Source organism: Bactrocera dorsalis, chromosome 2 (assembly GCF_023373825.1).
Source record: "Bactrocera dorsalis isolate Fly_Bdor chromosome 2, ASM2337382v1, whole genome shotgun sequence".
NCBI lineage: Eukaryota > Metazoa > Arthropoda > Insecta > Diptera > Tephritidae > Bactrocera > Bactrocera dorsalis.
In genome coordinates this window covers 105,969,198-105,994,988 of record NC_064304.1, presented here as the reverse complement: position 1 = coordinate 105,994,988, position 25,791 = coordinate 105,969,198, and the positions used below count along the sequence as shown (strand labels likewise).

Genomic DNA, 25,791 nt, shown 5'->3' with positions numbered 1-25,791 from the left:
ACTGCGGTCAGTGAGTATTCCAATCAGCTTCCTGCAGTCTTTTCTACCAATAATGAGCAGGAACTTGGTGTATTTTTGATCTACCTTTTTGTCTATGACCTTTGCAATTTTGCAAACTGATAGATCGAATTTTAACTTTCCTATCCACGCTCTCGTCCAGACTCTGACTCTCAAAGCTGAACTTTCTAAAGGAACTCAAACTGAATTTTCGAAGCTGTTCTAAAGTCCTGCCTCAATGCGATATTCACTAACAAGTAACAAACTCTTTTTGGCGTCCACTGCGTTCCCCGTCTTCGATGATGGGTCATCCTAGGGCAGTGTCCGAAAACTCGTCATCAAGCCAAATTTTTGCTTCAACTCCAAAAACAGTATTTTATCAACACGCCAAATTCCTTTTTATCTTTTTTTCACAATAACAAAAGATGCTTCACTTAAAATGATATAACGCGTCCTTTGAAGGCGTGTCAGGCCGGGGTCTTTTCAATTGACCTGTTAAAAAATGCAAGCCTTTTTCTCAAAGCTAAAGCCAGAACCTTTTTCCATGTAAAATTTCGATGTTCTGCAAATCAACAGAGTAAAAGACGCAAACGCAGTATTTTATATATTGGTTGCAGAATATATTTATCCTAGTCCATAGGCCTATAAATTCGAAATATATGCCATGCTTACCTTTTTGGAAAGCTCATTTCACGCGCTAACACTTGTTTGATTGATTGTCGTTTCTTTTAAGTCGTTCGTGAGTCATAGCGTCGCAAACATGGAGCAAAATGAAGAGAAAATACGGCATATTTTACAGTACTACTACGATAAAGGCAAAAATGCATCTCAAGCCGCCAATAAAATTTGTGCAGTTTATGGACCCGATACAGTTTCCATTTCCACCGCACAACGATGGTTTCAACGTTTTCGTTCTGGTGTAGAGGTGGTCGAAGATGCGCCACGCTCCGGATAATTGCGATAAAATCGCTGAATTGGTCGAAAGAGACCGGCATAGTAGCAGCCGTAGCATCGGTCAAGAGCTGGGCATGAGTCATCAAAAATTCATTTCAATTTCAATAAAAAAAAATTCAATAAAAATACCGCAAGACTTTTTTGACAACCCAATATTCAGCATAAGTCAGCATAGGTCAGCAGCTATACTCGTATATTCTTGTAAAATATAGTATTGGATCGGTAAAATTTAGTTTCTTGAATAACTTTACTTTATTCTAAACGACTTTCAAGTTCTAGTCAAATAATTTTTCACAGGCGTTTAACTGAAAATTAATTTTGTGGTACCATCTACCGTGAAAACAAGTAAAGTCTGGAAAAGGCTGGTTGTTAGAAGGAAAAAGTAACTTTGACAAGACACCGATTTCACGAAATAACAGTTTATTGGACAGTAGATTTGTTGTATTCTATAAGAAAAGGTTAGATATCTTCATAAATATTTTTTTTTTTAATCTACTATTGGATTCATGAGAATATTTTTACAGGTGCAGGAATTGGAGTTCTGCGACACAGTTTATCATGGTCTTAAATCGATCCCAGCTTTGTAGTAAAATCAATATATTTTTCCAAAAGCTAAGCCTTTTTTTGTTTTCCGGAGTTCCTATCTTTACTATATTCATAAATATTGACTTTTTAGACGATATAATGGAATATTTCACTTGAGCTAAACATCTTTTTGTAAGCGTGGGAAAGTTCAGAAGTTTCTTAGATTTCTTCTAACTTCTAGATGCCTAAAGTAATGAAAAATTAAGAAATTAAATAACTACGAGCATGTTTTTATGTGATCATTTTTATTGTTTTTTCTTGGAGTTATACATTAAGTATCATTTTTCTGTGATTTAATTTTATTTTCTAAGTATTATATGTATATCTCGAAGAATGTATGACATTATGTTGGATGTGAAAGATATGGGATTGCAAGCATTATATAAGTGTGTGTCTTAGTTACTAGAAGTATGACATCATTATATTTCTTACCAAAGTTTTTTTAGTAACAAACAAACTGAAATCTGAAAAATCTGTTTTATTTGATGCAAGCAATTCTCTATTCATAAGCTTCTTTAACTTGACTAACTTTCGCTATTTTTGCTAGTTGTTTGTGTCAGACTATAAGTTTTTTCATTAACAATATTACCCAATATGTAATCCAGTGCTTTGGATACGCACGATCCTAAACAACTGATTTTAATTTTTTTCCACTTAATTCCTTATTTAAGTCTTAAACATTTTAAAACTTATTACTAAAAACTCGTACTTTCACATTAAAACATTTTAATTAACAATTTGCCGTACGATATCCGGTGGCAACATGAAATTGTTCTTCCTCAACGGTATGTCACTGAGTTGGCGATCGATCGGTTGACGGGTATCATAGAGCGATGGCGATTGACATATAATGGCGAGGGTGCCGAAAACACACGACAGCGTAAATGTCCAGAGGAAGAACCGATCTAATACCATCGATACAAATTTCCAGTCCTCGACGATCTGGTGTAAATAGTAAGAAAGACAAGTTAAGAAACGAAAATTAAATACATATATACATTTCGAAATAATGTCGTAATATTTCTCATACCACTTGGATCAAATCTTTGAAAGAAAGATATCAAATGACAACGATCTCGGAAAGTTTCCTTTTCAGACGCTACAGTGACATTACGAGTATCCAAGACCGGTGTATTTAACGTGGGCCAGGATTTTCAGTAAAAATTGGCAGTGTGGAATGGACACACTAACCACCTTGATAGGGTTCGAACTCCATCTAAAACCTCTGCCGTACTTTGGGCCCGGCACCCGGTTGCAATGGAACTCCACATTCAACTAACAAAGTGTCAGTTCTTCCCGCATTTAGGTTTTAACCGCAACCAGCTCTTTACTCCCCGAGGGGCCAGTCCGCATGAGCAGGTTGGAGCGAACTCCAAGGACTCCTGCTCTCCGTGGTACCAGAATTAAGTCTCCGGTCAGACCTCGTAGTCGAAACTACTACCAGTTGAGTCTTCACCGCTTAAACAATTCACGCACAAATGGCCCTAACAGTTCGGAATTCCGACTAATGGAAATCACACCACTAACACCTAAACGTTCATCCGTCTAGCTAATCCCCATATCACCAAAATCCCTAATATCCGAGTACATCGCGCATTTTGCAATTATATGCATCCAGTCCTCTACCCCCGCCCACAAAAACAACTCCACCTCTCAGATAGGTGACTCTGATGCAAAAATGCATTCAGAGAATTCTGGATTTTCTTCAATAAACCCAACGTCTCGAATGTATTCATAAGTCACACGGCCGTTAGGACTATCGTCCTTACGGTGTTGCCACCTACACCTGATCATATCATCCAGAAGCCTCCTGCTCCCTGAATTTCCAAGACAGTGCGAATTATTATCAGATATGAGACTAGTAGATTCCTAAACACTGCGATTCTGAACACTTTAATTTTTGGTGAAAAATTTTTCTAGCCAATGGAAGCCCACAAATTTTCGGTTAAACTATTAAAGACAACCGAAGAGTTGACATAAAGCATAACAATCAGTAAATTTTGATGCAAAACTTTTGTCGTGCGAAAGAACAATGGCAAATGGAAGCCATTTGCTCCCATTTCCCGTTGAACTATTAAATCGAACCGAAGCAGCAAACCAATTCTCGTTCTTAACTAATCCAGACATAATGTATATCTCAAACCTCAAACGTTGTTTCCCAGCAGTATCTCAACTAGATAATTATAGAGTTCGCATTAGAAGAGAATGGTTAGTAAAAAAAAGTTAAATCTATAATGAAAACTTGGAGAAACCTAAATAATACCAACTTGAACACTATAAATTTCTCAAAGATTGAAACAATTATTCTATAACCTGAACAGAGTACCCTAAGTTTATTACCCAGAAGAAAGCATCGGAATCATTGTAGAATATTTACATATATAAAATATATATAAAGAAATTCGCGATATTTTGAAATTTTTGTATATAAAAGGGAAGAAAGCCGCGTGAGCCACAAATGAAATTTCGGAAGTTTACGTAGACGATGCTGTATCACTTCATGTAGCACAACAATGGTTCGCTCGTCACATAAGCAGCAATGCCATCGCTAAGAACTTAACATTCATCATCAAACGGTTTTGAACCATTTAAAAAAGGATGGCTACAAAAAGAAGCTCCCTGTTTGGATACCACATGAATTGTCTGTGAAAAATTTGATGGACCGAATTAACATCCGTAATTCTTCGCTGAAACAAAATGAAATCGAACCATTTTTAAAGCGAATGGTAACAGGAGACAAAAAGTGGATCAAATACGACAATAATGTGCGAAAAAGATCATGTTCCGAACGTGCTGAAGTGATCGAATCACTATAGCATTTAGCTGCCGTACTAAATAAACGATCAAAGTTCTTTTAAGGAAACTTTTGTAATTGTGAAGAGTATTATTGTTTCAGGTTTGCTGAAATTGATGATTTTTCTTGTGTTTTAATTTTATTTTGGGAACTTGATTTGCCTAGGTGTTAATTAGCGAAGTGCCTTTTTGAGTTTTCTTGAGAAATAATGTGGTTCCCTTAGTTTTTCACGTTGCAGCCAATCTTTTTAACGAAGAAGCAATTAAAAATGCTTTCGTGAACTTGTCAAAACGGTTGATAGTACCAACTCACGGCAAGTATGCATCTGCAAGCAAAGTGGGTCTGACTTCTTTAAATTATTTGCAATAGACATTTGATAAATGGGTCGAATAAAGAGATGAAGTGCTTCTTGAATGTGCAGGCAGAAGAAAAGTTATGGCTATAAATTATAAATTACGTTTAAAGCACGCAGCTTTACGGGCTTGTAGATTTCCTAGTTTTTGTACAATGAGTCGCTATAAGTGAAAGAATTTGCGCCATCAATCGAAATCCCCTTAAGCAATCAATAAACTGACAACCAGAATGAAAATAAATCTTCGAACGTTTCGACAACAACCCCGATTCGTTCATCTCCTTTCAGCCGGAATGCCGCTGTGCTCTTCTTCTCAACACCCAAACATATTTAATATTTTATCATGAATATTGTTGTTGTATTCACAGGGTGTTATTCATAAGAAATAATAATAATAGCAAAAAGGGCGGAGAGTATGACATGGCAACCACCATAATAACAACAACAAATAAATCTCTTGTATTACGGCAATAACAAATTAGTGCCACAAACTACTAAAGAAGAAGAAATAAAAAATAGTAAACCAATAAAGCGAAGATAAACAAGTAAGCGTCGTAAAACTGCAATAAACCAGAAGAAACTAAACAAATAAATAGAAAAAGAGACGCTTGTAAAATCAGTGAATGTTTAAGTCCCTTGTTGTGGAAGAATCGAAGTCAGACGCAGCCCTCGCTTCAGCCATCAATAAAAAATTTGCAACATAAGCGCCTTGTATGTATGTATGTATGTATGTATATGTAAATATTTTTCATGCCTTCAAATACTCACCTCGTTATCCTTGTCGGCATCTTTAATATGCTGCGCAATAAAACGCACCGCACGTAATGCCTGCAGCACTTCGGGTGTCAAATTGCGCGGTATCACGTTGTCAGAATCTGGCGAAAATGAATAAAAGCAAACAAAAAGAAAATATCGTAATTTAGTACACAAGTTAAAGGAAATTTTTAAATTAAATTTTTTTTAACCAGAATTAAGCCGGGTTGTGAGAAAAGTAAACAAAAAAGTTTCTGCTTAGAATCTAAAAATAATTATTTATCAGTGGTAATGAAAATCACACTTCATAAATTGTTTAAGTCTCACATTCTCACAAATATTGGGTTTATCGGTTATTTATATCTTGTTGTCATCATTATTGCGAAATATATATCATCCAACAATATTTCCAGACAATGTTTAGCAGTAGCTGAAAAATATGCTTTTATGAATGGGTTTCAACGGTAAGAATTGTTGTGTTAAGGTTACTAAATCCACTCTGAAAACAGAGCTGCTATACAGGCCTGGTGTTCACTGACAATGAACTCAAAGCTTGTTAAGACCTCACTGGCTAAAGCAATATACTTCAATATTAAACTTGTCTAGTTGTCTGTAGGATGGAGTCATGTGCAAAAGTTCACGAGTGAGGAAAGTTTTCTGAAGGATAGCCAAAAAACATCTGTTTGAAGGCGAACGGTGAAACATCCCCTTTCCAGGATTAAGCGCTGGGTTTGGGACCCGCGCCATTTTTATTTTTATTTACACTCACCAATCGAATTTTGTACACCATTATCGTACGGTCCCTCTTGGCTGTCCTTGAACTCACTGGGAAAATCGCTAATACTATCGCTGCTTGCATTTGGGTTGCATAATAGTAATGAAATAACGATGAAAAATATAGAACAGTTAGTTTTAGAATATATGTTAATAAGTATATATTTTTACACAAATACTATGATTACAATTACATAAATATAAGTATCCAATATAGTAAGTTATGCAGTGCGTATGAATAACCTGAGGACAAAATAAGCTCAAGTAACATTTTTTTATTTATCTTATGAAACTCTCTCTACAACACTTCTAGAATATTCTCCTAAATTTTAAAGTTGATCCGAGTGACATCTTCGGAGAAACAGCTTTGAGAACTTGTGCGCTCGAGGCGAGCTACGCTAACTACGCCGTATTTAAAATCGTTTTTCTCGAAACTGTGTTTTTGAAGTCGGTGGACATGATTTAGTTCGAATTGTATACACATCTTTAAAATAACATTATCTAGTTATTGAATGAAGGATTTTTTTCTTTTCATTACAACTTATGTTTTTAAGCAAATAAAAATGAGATTTTTTTCTCAAAGCCTTAAAAATTTTTTATTTCCTTCGTTCAAAAACCAGATTTATATATGTATTAACGGAATATGTTTAGTTTTTTGATTTAAGATGAACCAATAATGAGTTATGCTGTCCACGCCAAGAGTACAGATGAGGTCATAACGGCTAAATTTTCAACATTTTGAAATCATAATTTCTAGAGAGATTGTTCAAATATGTACTTTTGATATGCCTTATTATATTTTCCAAATATAAGATTGCTTATATTAAAAAAATCGTAAAAATGCATTTTTTTGTACCTCTGAAAATAATAGAGTGCGATCAGAAATCCTGAGCTGGTTTTACAATTTTTTCAATTTAATTATTAAAAAATAGGTTGCCAGGTTGTTTCTAATTGAAAACAAAAAATAAAATCAGATAGAAATATTTATAATTTATAATAGTTTAACTAATCAAGAATGGGGCGGTGACTTGGACCACAAAAGCTGTGCAGACTTCGGTAAGGTTCCAACTATCGAAGCTGCAACGACTCGCATGAATCTGTATGTCGGGTATAATGCGCATTTGTCCAATGGCAGCACTTAAAGTCATACTTGAGCTCACACCACTTCACCTAGTAATCGTTCAGGTAGTCAAACGCACACTGACTACAAATGACAGCAGCATTCCGCTCATCCCAGCGGTTGAAAAAGTTAAGTGGTGTAATGCTATTAGCTCTTCTCTCAAGGGCCAGCATTAGCAAAAAGGTAAACGTCAAAGTTCAAGGGTGAAAAAGGGTGAAGGGGTGAATGGAATGATTCCACTCTCAAGCTGCTACTTTGGGATAGTACAATAAAGTGGTACCCCGACGGCTCAAAGACGTCGAAGGAAATTAGCGCATGAGCCTGCGACCACCCACCAAACTATCCATACCTATGGAAAGTTTTCTGAACATTTTTCAGTCAGTAGTCTCTGACTTATAATGTTTGTCCGGGAAGTAATAGGACTGATTTTCTTCCGCCGCGACTGTACTTCGGAGCGTGTGCACACCGACTGGATTCGGTAGAGGGCGTTCCTAGCTAACGAGCAGTTTGGTCCGAGCACTTGGAGAGCCAGGACAAACATTTTCGCGCGACGTGTTTCTGTGAGTGGTGCAACCCGAAAATGCAGCGTTCGTTAGATCAGAGATACGCTATTAAATTCTGTATGAAACACGGTAAATCTGCAACATAGACGTTTGATATGATCAAGCAGGCTTACCCAGATGTTGCTTTAACAAGAAGTGGTGTGTTTCAGTAGCACCAGGCCTTTTGGAAAGGCCGGGAAGAAGTCGCTGATGAAGACCGTACTGGGAGACCTACGACTTCGACAAACACCAACGATGTGACTCGTGTGCGCAAAGTTTTGAACTCAGACCGTCGACTAAGTATTAGTTTAATTGCCTAGATGTTAAATTTATCAAAATCTATGATTCCTGACTTTGTGACGGAGCACTTGAACATGTGCAAGGTATGCGCGAAGATGATCCCAAAAGTGCTTTCTGACGACCAGAAATTGCGGCGAGTGTGCCAAGCTACCCCCAATTTTTGATTAACGTAATCACAGGTGACGAGTCAAGGGTCTTTGTGTATGATCCCAAAACAAAAAGCAATCTTCCGAGTGGCACACGCCGGCAGATGGGATCCAAGCAATATGCACCGCGGCTCTCAAGGCTATTGCAGAAGGAGCCTATTTTAAAAGTGTTTAAAGGATTGTAACAATTGGTTCAATAAATTTTTTTAAATCGACTCAGTCCTAATACTTTACGGACAAACCCTGTAAGTTGTTGCATAGAGAAAACCTCCAACGCATCTATCGCAACGAACGTATAACAACAATAAAAGCAATCTCTGCTTATGAGATCACATTGCTACTGGTACAGGAGAACGGCTGAATAGCCTAGCGGAACGTAACCAAGTGCACCTCTTCTGGAGGCCCGGTCCCAAAGATATAGCCGGGTATGAACTAGCTGATGAGCTCGTCCGTCCGCAGCATCCACTAACATGGTAGGATCCCCATTTCATAAAAGAGCTGCTTCGTAAGGAAGGTATAAATATGTAATTAACCTAGGGCGAAATTCCGACAACTTATCGCATTCTACACCGGCCACTGCAAACTGAAGAAACACTTCTACAACATGGGCCTAGCTTTTTGCGTAAATTGCCGGTTCTGCCGGGAGCCTGAAACAGCAGAACACTTGCTAAGGGACTGCAGACAAAGCAGTACATTGGACTTTATCAATATGCTGAGGCTAGTTGAATCTTTGTGATTTAGGAGAGGGCACAATAGACCTTAAGCCGCGGTGTAATCATTTATTTATTTATATAAGCTAATATAATAATAGTTTAAAGGAGATTTAGTAAACACATTTTATATTACACAAATAGTTGCCACCTGACTTTAAAAATAATTACACACTTTCAAATGACTGAGCTCAAGTATAAACTGTAATAACTATCAGCTATATTCAAATATATATTTTATATAGGCCATTTAAAGTTGACCCATCTGGCAACGCTGTAACTTTTAACAGCGCTGACAAATCGGCTAATGTCATACCGCGTTAGAAGCGTCATTCGAAGACAATTTATACCATGGAACAGTACACTCCAAAAGAACGCGCTGAAATTGTTCAGCTTTATATTCAAAATAACTTTTCAATTGTGTTAACTCAACGTGCGTTTCGCAAAAAAAATAAAGTGAAAAGTGCTCCAGTTAAGAACACAATTAAGTCTTTATACGCAAAATTTGTGAACACCGGTAATCTCAGTAATGCCAGTCATGCATCCAGACAACGCACAAGACGTTCTGATGAAAATATCGAAGCTGTACGAGCCAGTATTGAGGAGACTCCATCGACATCGAGTTATCGCCGCTCTCAGGAATTAGACATCTCTCGCACCACTCTCCGACGCATAATTCATAAAGATTTGAAGATGTTTCCATATAAAATTCAAATGGCACAAAAACTAAACCCAGCTGATTATCCGCGACGCCTTAATTTTGGCAAATGGGCCATCGAAATGGCTGAAAACGAAAAATGGTGATATTGACTGGCCACCGAGATCACCAGATTTGACGCCACCAGACTTTTATTTGTGGGGTTATTTGAAATCCAAGGTATACGCTAATAAGCCAAAGACCTTAGCTCAACTGAAAGCCAACATTCGACGTGAAACAGCCGCCATATCATCCGAAACATTGGCCAAAGTCATGGAAAATGTCGAAAAAAGAGTGCATTTAGCTGTCAAAGCTAAAGGTGCCCATTTACGCGATCTAATTTTTAAATATTAGCTGAAACAAATCCCCTTGGACCAAAATAAATTATTTTTGAAATGAACAAAAAACATTGTTTTCTTTTGTTCTTTTTTTTTAGAAACAAATGGGTCAACTTTAAATGGCCTACCCTGTATATACGTACATAGATATTAATAAATAGTAAACTTACCGTACATCAATTTCATTCGTATAACCATTACTGGGCGTAGAATCATCGTAGTCTGGCAACGTATACTGCGTGCGCCGCATCATCATCAATTTCGGCATAAAGTGTAAAAATAGTTTACGCACAAGCGGTGACATTTTATGCGTTGACGGGGATCTACATTAATACAATAAAAATATGTTTTTGTTTTAATATTAGCACACTTAAAAATGTAAGTACGCTTTTTTGTACATTATCGAACACTTGATTTCTTAGTTGTTTGTCATAAATTGTATCTGACTTACCTAAAGTGTATATTCAATACACAGACCGTTGTCCATACGGACAACGAGACCAGTATCATTGTAAATAGTAGATATTTGCCTAGCAGCGGTACGGCCAATGATGTTGGCGGAATAATTTCAGCCAACAGCAAGAAGAACACGGTCAACGAGACAAGAATTGAAATACATAACGTAACCTGTCAACGAAATTCAAGTGTAGAGTTTTCTTCTACATACAAGCTCAAACATTTTGAATACTGTTTTTGTTCAGTGTAAGCGTACTTGAAATACATTTTCCTTTTTTATCTTTTTATTTATTTTTTGGTTTTTATCTTATTTTTGTTTAATTTTTTTTTTTCTTTCATTTTTTTTCTTTTTTCTTCTGACAAACAAGCAAACAAACGAGCAAATCGTTTTACACTCAAATCAACAAATATGCATACTGTAGGTATATACGGTCAAACCACTTTAACAAAACAAATAAAAACTATCAAAGAATAATGTATTCATTGCCAATGGTAAACTAAGTCCAACTAGTGACTGAACAAACCCAAAAATAACACAAAGGAAAGCACACAATTCAATTTAAGTTAAAATTTTGAGTAACTGTGACATATACGCACATACAACTCATGGAGCTTTTAGCAATAAATATTTTAAAATCTAGATTTTGCATCAGTAAATATTTTTGCTAATTAAATTTTATTTTTTAATTTTTTCTGTATTTGATTTTTTCTTTTTTTATTGCTAAAAGTCACCATAAGCTGTTTATGTTTTCAAAAAATGGTTTTAATTTGTTTAACAAGAATGAAATTTAGTTTTGAGTAACAAAAAAATCTACATACAAACATACATTCGTAACAGGCACTGAAAATGCTTGTTTGTGGGGTTCTTTAACCCCAAAATAGCGTTATTTACACAAATTAAGCAAATCACTTTATTAATCAATTTATTCTCTTTCTACTTTTATACTTCAATAGGTCTTATAAACAGATAAAATTAACAAAGTAACTAATCTATATTTGAATGCTACCGAAAACTTTGCGGCTTTATAAAATTATGACGGCCATTAACATTAACTGATGATAAACATGTCAATAAAACAAAGAAAGTGGTGCTTGAGAATCGACGATTAATGGTCAGAGAACTTACTGGTAGCGCAGAGATTAGTGAAAACCAGTTTGAAAGATCATATGGGCTTAAGAAAAGTGACAGCGCGAATGGTTCCAAAATCACTCATTTTTTAGCGTTAACCTCTGTGAAACAATGCCTTCCGACTAGCACGATGTCGTGAAACGTATTATTACTGACGATGAGTCTTAGATCTATTCGTACGACCCGAAAATAGACCATCAATCAGCCGAATATCGATGCAAAGGTGAGCCGAACTGAAAAATTGTCGAGATGTGATACACTTCAAATTCCTTTCAACTGGCCAAACTGTCAACAAGGAATATTATTTGAGTGTTATGCATCATTTTCGCGAAGCTATTCGTAAAAAGAGGCCGGAATTATGAGCCGATAACTGTTGGTTTTTATGGATGAATCAAAGCTTGCGGGGACGATTGGTAGAGGAGTACACTGTCAGGAACTTTCCATCAACTCCAATTTTAGGCTTTCTGACCACTACAGCGTATTCCTAACGAACGTAACTGCCACAAAAATGGAGACTATTCACTCCAATAAAAGGGCGGCATTATTTGGCTTGTGCTCGCTAAATGTGCGCTCAATACTCGTGAAGCGGTGTCTAGACTTCTTATTTCTAATATGAAACTACTTTATGCTTAGACTGGTTTGGATGCTAATAAGCTTGCTAGGTCAGATACTTCTGTCTCAATAACTGTGAAATGGGAACGTGTATGAGCTCCATTGGCTTTCTGTGGTTTACTACAGCTGTGACTCAGTCCAGCCCCGCAAGCGTTGGTCAACTAACATCAGCTGTGCAGCTGCTGCTTTTAATTGCAAAGCCCTTCTGGCCAGGGGTAAATCGGAAAAGGTCTAAGGAGCTCTTCGCTCACAGCAAGGTTCACCTTTCAATAGTTGTAAAAATACCAACTAGGCACTGTCTCATCGATATGCATGCCGTAAGATCCAGTATCTGACACATGCAAGCTGCATCAGCTATCAGAAGAGTGTGATACAAATCGTTTCAACACATTCTACTCGAATGTCAGTAAAAAACACATGGGCTCTCATACACTTAGGCATTCAGGTGTTATAGCAAAAATATAAATGAGACACCTTAGCTTTTGAGATTCACTGAATGGATGTTAGTAAAACTAAGCTTTTATGAAATTGTGAAAACAAAAATTCTATGAAGAAAATGCTTTTATGGATCTCACGTAGCTACACCACAGCAGTAGTTCTTATTAATGTACAAGAAGCGCATGGAGTCGACTTAAAACTCTCAATATTTGACGGCCTATGACAAGGCGCCCACGAAAATAGAGACTAGCCATGTAGAGACTGAAGACTGAATTCCATAAAGTAATATATATGAGCCGACATTTTTAAAGGAAGATTTAAAATTTCATATCGATTTACTTGTATCGATCGTATCCGGTATATGCAAATACTTTACCAACAAAAACGAAATAATTAACTATATAAACAACAACATTAAACAAACCTTGAAATACCGATAAAACAATAACACCACAAATAAAAGAAAACTTACAAGCAATGGAATTCAACATACAAAACACCAAACTTTACCCGTAAAGCCCCATTTCCGACATCTCATCTTTCTCATACAAAGTATCACACTTTTATCATTATACTACCGCTTTTAATTGTATTGATTTATTTGCTACACAAAAACGACAAATTGTTTACAACAAAAAACGGTTTAACCAAAATAATACATACATACAACTTTAAACTGTCAAAATGTTTGCAAATACCAGCAAAAAACTACAATCAAAACTGCGGCGCTACTGCGAGCCAACCAACCGATCTCAGCTTACTTGTATGTTTAGTATGTGTGCGTGCAAGCACATATGTGTATTGGTATTCTTGTATTATGCGTGTAAATTTTGTGCTGTACGATTGCGTGTGTGTGTATGGTGTTATTGATGGCGATGCCCTTAAAAAGATGAGTATTTCACTTAATTTATGTAAGCAATGCTATTTTTGAATTTTTAAGAATTTGGACGTTTTTGTTGCAATTTTTGATTTTCGATGAAATTACGTTATGAGATTTCATTACTTCCATTAAGTATAGCGCGTACTTTGTTTAGCTAATCTCCGCAGGAAAAGCTGCTGATAATGGCACGGTACTTAAAAGTACTTAAAGTACGCCTATGCTTAATTGCTTTCAGGTGGGAATAATTGTGAAATAAGTATGCGGCATTAGTAAGTGATTAAAATGCAAAAAGAGAGTATAGAGTGCATATGCTAATGAAAATTGAGAGACTAAGCTACGCAAACGTAGAAAAATATTTTTTGATTAATTAGGGAGTAGTTAGTATTGATTAGTTATTTATTGAAAATTTTCAAAATAGTAAAGTATGAAGAGCTTAAAATATTTCAATTTATTCAAAAAATTGTTTTATTAGCTATTGTGGTGCTTTTTAACTTATTTTTAATTTTTTACTTTTTTTGGTTATGTATCTAAACAAAAATTAAAAAAAGATTATATAAAATATTATATTTGGTGCATTACTATTTGAGTCATAAATTTATTAAAAAATAAATATGTATCATTTGTTATCATTTAAAGTACTATTAGCCTTTTTTTGTTTTTTTATTGTTATTTGAATAATTTTTTCATTGTAAAATATGTGTACAGTTGTGTTCATGAAAATTGATGTGCAACAGCTTCTTGTATTTCAAGGTGTTTTCTAACATACATGACATGACTAGACACTTCAAATTATAAAAACGGAAAAATCCAGTTACTTTTGTTTCTATTTTTAATTTTGTTTTTTAATATAGTATATTATTATATATATATAAAACTCTGTATATATGTATGTATATACGTAGAAAAGGTTAAAAATTACTTTTAAATGTTTTTGAGTTAATAGTTTGTATTTTTGGGTTGATTTTGTTTTTGATTTTAATGAACATATTGCTCATACATAAAAAAAATCTAGGAAAAATTTTTATTTAAACGCATTATTTTTTTGTTTTATCTAAATAAATAAAAACAAAATATTGTTAAACAAAATTGTAAAAAATTATGTTTTTCTATAAATTTTCCGTTTCATTTATTTAACACACCTAATTATATACAAACATGTAACGAATAATAATGTTTCGGGAATACCCTCAATCTCGCAGCAATTGCTTGGTTAAAAATACCGTTAATAAACATTTGCTGAAAAAGTTATGCTATTAGTATAAATTTAAAAATGTTCAGTTAGATTTTTTAATGCAGTGATAGTGTGATAAGAAAGTAAATCATGTTTCTGAAGGGTATAAGTGTATTAGAAATAGTTTGATAAGAGATCGCATGCATTATAAAGCATTTTGTAAAAGTACAGTAAACCATATATCGTCACCTAAAATGCAAAATAACTTAACATCACTTTTAATAAGTTTACAGGCGAAGGAAAAACGTTACAATAGGAACCACTCAAATTCCAACAGTTTGAGTTTTGGTTACAAAATGGTTATATATTGGTTATCATACACTCATATTGACACAAAATTTGAGTTTTAGTTATAAAACGATTATATATTAGTTATTAGACATGAAAGTGATTTTCGATTTTTTTGATGACACGCTGTTTTGCATTTTATGTGACGATAGTAGACGAAATTTTTCAATACAAATATAGTAAAGTACAAATGATTATAGGTAAAATTTTCAAGGCAAAACATGCTTAAAATACTAATATACACCTGAAAGAGATATATTTAAAAAATACAAGAAAAATCTTATTTATAAAAAAATACACATTTGAACCATTAACAAATACAAATGATCGTAAAAGCTTAGCTACCAACTCAGTAAACGCCTGTTAGTATTCAGCTAGTAAAAACAGAACAAAATTTTGTACAGAATTTGTTACCTTCTCGCCGGAATCGCTGGGCAAATAAAATACCAACACCGTTAAAAATGTCAATGCAACACAGGGCACAATTAAATTAACGGTATAAAATAGTGTTTTGCGACGCATGGTGAGCTTAAATGTAATATCTGTGGAATAAAAATATTTCAAAACGACTTCATATTATGGTATATATTACATATTTTGAAAAAAAGAGCAATAACCCAATTGTATGGTTAATTATAAAAAGCATATTCAAAATTGTAAACTTTTCAAAGAAAATTTTAAAAAGACAAGCTTAATACTTTGGGTAGAATCGAAAAATAAACATTAATATAATTATATTCTTCATTTTACCAGAAAACGGTTCCAATGTGTCTGGATAGTACTCCTCATTCTTAGTTGCAGGAACTTCAAGTATGTCCCATTCGACTGATAAGTAAAATTCACTTAAATCAATTCCAATTTGCACTAGATTACTGCCAGGAACCTATGCATGAATCAAAGATCGAAGCAAAGAATAGAAATTTAAACAATCAATTATGGAAGAATTAACAATAATAATAACTACAAAGATATACAAAAATGTCAGCTCCAACCGAAGAATTAGTAGAATTCGATGATCGACAAAGTATTATAGTACCTTGATTACTAATAAAAGCACAGACAGAATACAAATACGTTTGGAATATAATGCGTGTTGACGAATTTCTGCTTTTAATACCTATATACCAATGCCAATTGCTAGGTTCAAATATAATTAATAATTAGTGAAATCTAATCTTGTAGAACCCCCAGTGGTGATCTAGTAACCGGTGCTCAGAGCATACTAAAATTATAGAGGGAACACTTCTCCAGCCTGCTGAATAGCAGTGAATGCATAACTCCAGGAGAAGGCGAACCTGATTTCCCAATCGATAACGATGGAGCAGACGTTCTATTGCCCGACCGTGAAGAAGTTCGAATAGCACTCACTCGCCTGAAGAACAACAAAGCGGCGGGGGCTAATGGATTGCCGGCCGCACTAACTAAAACGGAAAGCATGCCCAACGATTAGAATTTAAGTGCGCTGTGCCCAATCCACAAATAGGGAGACCCCGCAATCTGCGCCAACTACCGTGGGATAAGTCTCCTAAACATCGCACATTCTATAATATTATATTATATAAGAGTGTACAGCTGCTGGCGTACGCCGATGATATTGAAGCGAAGCAAATGGACGGAACGGAATAACTCGTGTCATCAAACAAACAGAGAAGGTTCTGCGGAAGATTTATGGTCCTTTGTGCATTGACAACGACGAATATAGTTTGCGATGAAATGATAAGCTGTATGAGTAATACGATGACATTGACAGAGTTCAGCGAATTAACAGCGACAACGCTGGCTAGCTCATGTCGTCCGAATGGATCAAAACCCTCCAGCTCTGAAAGTATTCGACGCAGTACCCGCCGAGAGAAGCAGAGGAAGAGTCAAGTCCACTCCGTTATAAAAACTACGTTGAGGTCATGTCGCCCGAATGCATGAAAACGCTCCAACTCTGAAAGTATTCGACGCAGTACCCGCCGGGGGATGCAAAGGAAGAGGAAGACTTCCACTCCGTTATAAAAACCACTTTGAGGTCAAGTCGTCCGAATGGATGAAAACGCACCAGCTCTGAAAGTATTCGACGCAGTACCCGCCGGGGGAAGCAGAGGGAGAGGAAGACTTCTACTCCGTTATAAAGACCAAGTTGAGAAGCATCTAGCCCTCTCTAATTAGCGCACAACAGAGGGAAGGAAGAACGATTGGCACGCTATTGTAAACTCCGCTATAACCGCGTAAACCGTGTCTACTATAAATAGAACTACTTTCTGGGGAATAACAATTTTCTGAACCATTTTAGCGTGCCTACCTTGTTGAGAATATGAACTTCTCAGCCCTTCTTGGCTCAATATAATAAATCCAAATTTTGTGATAGTTTCTAAAATGATCAAAGTGATGTGCCATTAATTGTGTAAAATAGTTGTTTCTTCTTTGATCCCACATATTTATACTATTAAATTCATTTTATTTCTAATTATCTTTAAAATATCTACCGGAATTTTTCTGTGCTAATTAAATAAATCCAACGTCGTGGGAGGAAACAACAAAGTTGACAGTATGAGCTCTTCATGACGGTAATGAAGACTTTCCTTGGTTTCGAAGATCCTTCATAAATGAAGTATTATAGTTTATGACTATGCGCCAACCCATGGACAGCTTTGAATAACGACTAAAAAGGCGAGATATATAAATTTTCCTCTCACAGAACTTTTGGACTTTAATATATGATATTGTGTCCACGGCTCGTTAAAGAACTCACTAAGTCGCTGAACAACAACTACTTGGATGTCCGTTGACGTCTTGCGTTCAAGCACTGGACCAATGGAACTCGCGTGCGCTTTTAGGCGCTGATCGACGACCCGCTCCTTTACAACTGCAGCCTGTTGACCTGGAATATAACGCAGGAGATCTTCTGTGCATTCGCAATAGAAGAAGCTCTTACTGGACAATGTCCAATCGTCATTCATTCGGTAAGACTAAGAATCTTGATGGGCACAAGTTGCCAAAACTGTATGGAGGATGGCGAGGCATTCAGGCACTATCTGCTCCAATGTCCTACCTTTGCTAAACTGAGGATGAAACATCCGGCAGTCTTACCTTCGGCAAACAAGAAGATATAGCCGAAAGGAACATTGGCCTTCTCAATAAATTTGTAATTGGCTCAAAACGCTTTGTCGATTTGTAAGGGTCTTATGATCTATTATTTTGGAGTAGGTAAAATATCGGACCGACGTTCTAAGCCATGTGAGATCTCGGTTAAGATCGACCTATCTACAAAAGAAGAAAAAAATGGAGCAACTTTCTGCCACAATAAAATTAACTGCTGAAAATATACTTCTCCAAAATATTAAAAAATTACACACTTGTGAATAAATGATTAATTTAAGTCTTTAATTGTACACAATGAAATGCTGTATCCAAAGATTCAAGAATCCGGAGACCGTCTTTAAGTAGCCGACATGCTCCAAGATCATTAGCTAAATCGGATCGTTTGCACAGTCACAATCTCTCCTTTACCCAAATGTGGACTTAGCCACTTTAACATATTTTTTTCGATTTACATTTATGAAATCATTTATACATTCTTTGCTGCGGTTTGAAACTTTTTTGCAAATTTGGCAACATCTTATTGCTCAGGAATTCATATTCCCCATTAGAGTAGCAGCTCGTCAGTGTAGAGATCAAAATTTATAACAAAGCCGAAGTAATGAATGGGAAAACCAATCAAGCAAAGTTAAACTGGGACCTGTGGCCCAAGCAAATCAAACAAAAAACTCCACCGAAGTAAGCTCTCCGCCATTTTATTTATTACGCAGATGCATATGTACATACACACATACATAACATACATGTGTAACCCTAACCTATCTTACCAGCACGTGTGCGATTGTGGCGCATAAATTGCAAATTGCGGTGTGATATGACTCTGTGGCTAAAAGTTGAAGTGAGCAAATACAAATGTATCTACAATTGTTTGTATGCATTTAGAAAACATAGAAACTAATAAAAAACAAGTAAGGAAGGCTAAGTTCGGATATAACCGAACATTTCATACCCTTGCAAATTGCAAAGAATGCAGCCGAGGTAATACTTACCGGTACATAGGGCTTCTTAGTTATATGGGGTCTACGGAGAGTTTTCACCCGATTTTATTCATTCTAACGCCAAAAATGTACCGTTATTAGAGAAACACACTCACATATTCGCCGATATATGCGGTACAAAGTCACCCGGAAGTTCGAAAATCTTTATATCTTTATATGTTAAGGAAAGTACACAAAGACACTATTATCAGGAAAGAATTTTCTCCAAATTTCAATTATATATCTCACACATTGACCGATATTTTCGGTAAAAAGTCAACTGCAGGCTTTATATATTCGATATTCAGGTGTCGCTCCATCAGGATCGGGAAGAACCTCACCGACCTCTGATACGTACGACCTATGATAGGTGAACAAAGTTATTATACTCTGTAGCAACATGTTGTCAGAGTATAATAATAAAATATAAAAATAAAACACTAAAAGTAAGAGCAGCAAAAGTTAAATCATAATAAAAAATACAACTGAAAACATAAAAGTTACTATGTGGCTTGCAGTAGCTTTGCATTGCTCTCCCCTCGTGTAAATGCTACGCTTGCACTCACCTGATCCAAATGCTTCAAATCCACTTGTGCACCATTGTATGTCCATGAACCGAATTTCATGAAGCAAATTTGCTCATCGTAAGGAAAGTATTCGACATTCATTTCACAGGAGGACTTGTAGATAGCTGGCGGCTCCCAGAAGACCTCGCCGGTGTATTTTAATGTTGCCTTTGTCATGAGTGTTACCTGTCGATTGCATATATGCGCAGACATATGTATGTAGATATATATGTACATACAAATATTACATAAGCTTGTGAATATGAATATATGTAAACAAAAATCAACACCATTTTCTAAATACTTTTTTTATTATTTTTATTGTACATATTTTGTATATTATTTTGAAAATTTGTTCGCCTTACAATTCATGTGAAAAATTATACTTTATTCATATATGTACATACATACATGTATTTACTTTCATATATATTTATTATTTACTCACTTCGTAGTTGCCATCCCAATTGTTGTACAACACTATATCCGGCACCCAAATATGTTCCGATGGCACATAAAGTTGTTCAACACCACCGTATTCCTCAGGGTCCCATCGCAGTTTATAATCGAACCAACGCTGTAAATTTTGGTGTTTATTAAAACAGGTTAATACCACACTTTTTATTGAAATTGTAACTCATTTTTCATAATTATAATTTTGATAATTATCATAGAGGATGGAGTCATGTGTAGAAGTTCACGCAAGTGAAGAAAGTTCTCTGAGTGCCATTCACTTGGGAGTAGCCAGAAAGGATTATTTTACATATGGCTCAAGCAGCTCACGACTTCCGGTGTGAGACCAAATATCCTCTGGTTAGCCAAAGAAGATCCGTATGAAGGCGAGCCAATGTGAGAAGGCGAACCATCCCTACTAAGGGTTGTGCGCTGGGTTTGGGACCCTCCACGTAAAAAACGCCCCTGTGAAAACTAACCAACAGCCTAGGACGTGAGACCCCCCTTTTGATGGCGACTACGGCAAACTCATTAAGGATTACAATTTGAGGGCATGCACCTGGAATGTACGGTCTTAATTATCTTAAATGAGAAGGTGCCGCTTCCCTCCTGGTTGATGTCGTCGTGAAAATAAAGGTTGACATCACCGCCGTCCAAAAAGTGCGATAACAAGGACTGAGACGAGTAGGTTCTTGTGACATTACCATTGTAATACCGGCAATGCAGTTAGTATGACATAAATTTTATCCTGTCGAGATGCCCCGTTACTAAATTGGCCATACAAAGCAGCGCAAATCCAGCGTGGGATTTGTGGTGGGGGAGAGATTCCATCGACGGAAGAGAAGTACTATAGGACCAAAAATACTTTCTATGAGCGCTTGGAGCGCACCTATGAGAGCTGCCCCTGCCACGATGTCAAAATCAATCCCGTAATAAGGTTATCTGTTGTACTAGATTCTTTTTGCAGCCAAGATAAACACCCGTCTCTGTGCAGCATAATATCCACGTCAACAAACACATGGAAGGTTCGACGTCGAAAAGCTGCAATCACAACAGACAGCCGAACGGTTTTCTACTCGACTTGCACTTCTGCTCTCTGAGAACATTCATCAGCAATAAGATATGAGGGAACTGTGGGACGGCATCTCGAGCTCCTTACAGCTGCAAACGAAACCATTGGTTATCGGATAAGGCGAAAGAACGACTGGTACGAGGAGTGCCATGTCGCAGCGGAGAAAAAATCGTCGATAATCGACCATAACACGTGCGGAATGAGATAGATATCGAGAGCTGTACACAAAAGAAGAGGTGAGTCCGAACTGCGTGAGTATGAAGAACTTGAAAAGCTGGCCGACAGGGGTAATGATCGAAAATTCTGCAAAATGATGCGGCGACTAACAGAGGGTTTCAAGACCGGAGCATACTCTTGTAGAACCCCCAGAGGTGATCTAGTAACCGATGCCCAGAACATACTCAAATTATAGAGGGATGCCTGCTGAATGGCAGTGAAGGTATAACATCAGGAGATGGCGAACCGGATTCCCCAATCGATGACGATGGAGCAGACGTTTCATTCCCCGACCATGAAGAAGTTCGAATAGCAATTACCGCCTAAAGAAAAGCGGAACGGGGGGGACTGATAGATTTCCGGCCCAGCTATTCAAATGGCGAAGAACTAATAAGAAGCATCCATCAGCTTTTTTGTAGAATATGGTCGGTGTGCTCTGTCAATCCACAAAAAAGGGACCCCACAATCTGCGCCAACTACCGTGGGCTAAGTCTCCTCAACATCGCGTATTCGGTTCTATCGAGCGTACTGTGTGAAAAATTAAAGCCCACTGCCAAAATACTGATTGGACCATATGAGTGTGGTTTCAGACCTGGAAAATCAACAACTGAACAGATATTCACCATGCGCCAAATCTTGGAAAAGACCCGTGAAAGGAGAATCGACACGCATCGCCTCTTCGTCGATTTCAAAACTACTTTTGACAGCACGAAAAGGAGCTTCCTTTATGTCGCGATATCTGAATTTGGTATCTCCGCAACACTAAAACGGCTGTAAAACCTCCGTCAGGATCGGGAAGGACCTCTCCGAGCCGTTTGATACCAAACGAGGTTTCAGACAATCCGACTCCCCTTCGTGTGACTTCTTCAATCCTCTTAGGTAAAATAATTCGAGGTGCAACGCAGAATACCTCTTGCCAACAGGTGCTACTTTGGACTGAGTGTTCAATTGAGAAGTAAAGTCCTCTCTCGACGAACAAAAACCAAACACTATAAGTTCCCGTCCTGCTATATGATGCAAAGGATGACAACATCTGATGAGTCGACGTTGCGAGTTTTTGAAAGAAAAGTTCTGCGGAAGATTTATGGTCCTTTGCGCGTCTGGCCACGGCGAATATCGCAAGCGATGGAACGATGAAGTGAATGAGATATACGACGACATTGACATAGTTCAGCAAATTAAAAGACAGCGGTTACGCTGGCTAGTTCATGTCGTTCGAATGGACGAAACCACTGACTCTGAAAGTATTAGACGCAATGCACGCCGGGGAAAGCAGAGTAAGAGGAAAACCTCCACTCCGTTGGAATAACCAGGTGGAGAAGGCTTTGCTTGGAACCTCCAATTGGTGCCACATTGCAAAAGTAAGAACTGTGCCGTTGGTAACTCGGCTATAACCACGTAAGCGGTTTTTACGCCAGTAAAGAAGATTATCATCTACGGTTATGTTTGAGAAGTTCGATTTACCCATAAAAGTTTTTACATCTTTTTAAAGCTTTTTTACAATCCTTAAGAAGGCAGAGGCATCGCCGAGCGCACGATTTCCAATAATTTGATATAGCTATCGTACTCAAAATTACAATAATAAGATGATGATATTGCAGTATTTTTTGGAGTTCGAAGCAAGAACTGTAATATTACAACCCACGCTTATAAACCCGATGAAGATTTTGCTTATAAATAATAAATTCGTTTGGTTTGGCCTCTGAATAGAGAAATATATAGTCAAGAGTTGAGGCCTAAATAAACCAAACGCCATTTACATGTACTGTATTGGTGTGTTCAAAAAATAACGGGTATTTTAAAATAGAAATTTCGCGGGTTTGAAGAGTCCAATTGTCAAAAGTACGACAAAATTTTCAGTTGTATTCATTGATTACTGTGTCTGTAGCATCCGCTAGAATTAGACGTGTTTTTATGAGCTTGGTGATTTTCTTTTGTTAAAAGAAATGATTTAAACAATTTCTTCGCGAATTGTTGGCCAAAAATAATTACTGTAACGATGACCTAGCCTTCATATTCGCCAACCACGTTGAAAGAGCTAAAGGCTATACCAAAGATAGAGTTTTAGAAAGCTTTCAACGATTGGAATAACCGCGGGCATAAGTGCAAAATATCAAATGGGGACTATTTTCAAGGCGTCAACATTAATGTAGACAAATGAATAAATATTTTTTCAAAACAGAAAAGTCCCGTTATTTTTTAACACACCTCGTATGTAGATTATGTATCGAAAAAATTGTTATTTATTTGCAATAATATGTATTTTTTCGCCGAATTTGATGATCCACTCACCTGCTTCACCCACAAATTCGTGGTCATAACTTGATTTCGCAAATTCACTTCAATGAGCTGAGACAACTTTAAGCCTAACCATACTGTCAATGTCTCAGTATTATTAACAACAGGGCGTATGAGTCGATTGTAATTACTCAATAAATCATCATAAAGACGTTTGGTGTCTGGATTAGCCTCGAAACTGATAGGAGCTAAAAGTTAAGCGTATTTCTTTAAATTATTTTAAGTTCAAAAAAAATATAAATAAATGCAAAACTAATTAGAAAGAAAAGTACAGCTTAAAACTCCGATGTAAAACCTCGGCTCTGCAGTATATGAAATAAACACGTTTAAAAACTTAAAAGCGTCTCCCGGTAAGAACTCATCTGATAAGCACGTCAGCTGAGCACGTGCCAAATGTAAACAAAAACAAGAGCAATATGTAAACAGTAAACAAAAAATCTTCCCAAACAAACCCAAACCACAGTGTAAATTTATTGCATCCACCCGCATAAAATAACCCAAAACAAAGTAAATCGACGCATGCGCACGAGCTTTGTCATACTGACAGCTGTCAACAGTATAAACCACCCCTTGCTGTCGAATCGCAAAAAAGTATACAGAATATAAATGCATAGAATTCTTCCACACCCCAAAATAATAAGTAAACTAATTAATTTTCGTTGACATTTTTCTTCTTGCCACTCACGCGTTGCACTGCTGTAGGGAAAGAGGAGTAAAATATGCACAAAAACTACTTTTAACATCTTCGCGAATAACTAACGTTATCTAATTTATTATTTTACACATGTAAATTGTATAAAAATGTTTCACATATTTTTTTAACACTAAAATTATTGCTAACGACGAACGTGGTTCGAGCGTTTAGGATGCGCTCATTTGCAGGACTAACGTTTTATGCATATGCCAAGCTATACGGATGCTGTATCGGCATCTAGATGACGTTTGAAGTAAGGGAAATTTCCCTTAAAACAGAATGAGTGATTTGACAGCAATATTAACGGGTTTTTATTTTAAATGTTTACACAAATTTTGAATTTAAAAAATTAATAATAATTAACATGTTTAAATATGTATTTACCTTTTTGAAAGCTTGAAAAAATGCGTGATTTAGTCAAAACCTTAACTTAAAACTTGGACGAAGGAAAAACTACTAAGAAATGGATTTTTTTCTTAAGATTTGTATCTCAGAAACCTGTGTAAAATTTCATGAAGATCGGTTGAGTAGCTCTCGAGAAATCTTGCCAACCGACTTCAAAAACACAGTTTCGAGAAAAACGCGTTTGAAGACGGCGCACTGAACTTAGCTAGCCTCTAGCGCACAAGTTCTCAAGGCTGTAACTTAGGACAATACTCTAGAAGTGTTATAGAATATACATATGTAATAAGACAATAAAAAGTTCGATTTTTTGAAACCCTTAAACTCATGTAATATATGTATAGTATATACATAAGTTCATAACGTCATGAACGAAAAAATTAAAATCTTCAATGTGGCTCTAGACCTGTGAAGTAAAATCTACTATTAACCAGATATTCACCATACGCCAAATCTTGGAAAAGAAGATCGACAAACACCACCTCTTCATCGATTTTAAAGCTGCTGCAAAGCGGACTCTTTATCGTGTGAGGGTAAGAGTACTCAATTGCCTACTCAGTCCAAAGTAGCACCTGTTGGCAAGAGATATTCTGGGTGGATTTCGAGGTTGACATTGTTGTTGCTGTTAATGCTGGTTCCAAGATAGACGAAATTACAACTTCTACAACTTCGAAGTTATGACTGTCAACAGTGACGTGGGCGCCTATATGCCTTATTCGATGAAATAAAAAGTCGATTAATAATGACGCCCACATCGCATGTATTGTCAAACTCCTTAAAGTGTGATAACTCTTTGAGGAATAACTCCAGAAACAAGCAAATATTTTGATAAAGCTTGTAACTGTAGATGTCATTTTATGTCACCCATATACGTACATATGTATGTATATGAAGTTAACGGAAACGTTTCCTCCTCGCCAATGCCCTCCATAT

At 36.5% G+C, this 25,791-nt stretch overlaps 2 protein-coding genes across 3 annotated transcripts in view; one reads left to right on the top strand and one right to left on the bottom strand.

Moving 5' to 3' along the window:
- Positions 1–25,791, top strand: part of LOC105227053 (uncharacterized) — a 116,075-nt gene that overhangs the window by 58,321 nt on the left and 31,963 nt on the right. The gene's annotated exons all lie outside the window — the stretch shown is intronic.
- Positions 1,756–24,666, bottom strand: LOC105227044 (acetylcholine receptor subunit beta-like 2). Of its 2 annotated transcripts, none has more exons than XM_011206200.4 (11): positions 24,448–24,666; positions 23,757–23,950; positions 20,172–20,300; positions 19,724–19,909; positions 15,847–15,979; positions 15,511–15,638; positions 10,514–10,689; positions 10,233–10,385; positions 6,205–6,287; positions 5,451–5,557; positions 1,756–2,478 (listed from the first exon to the last, which is right to left on the bottom strand). In XM_011206200.4, the coding sequence occupies exons 1-11, from the start codon at positions 24,503–24,505 to the stop codon at positions 2,263–2,265; spliced, it is 1,563 nt and encodes a 520-aa protein (XP_011204502.1). In that variant the 5' UTR covers positions 24,506–24,666; the 3' UTR covers positions 1,756–2,262. The 2 variants fall into 2 exon arrangements, with proteins under 2 accessions (XP_011204502.1, XP_011204503.1); XM_011206201.4 differs by having other exon boundaries at positions 1,757–2,478; positions 6,205–6,284; positions 24,448–24,665.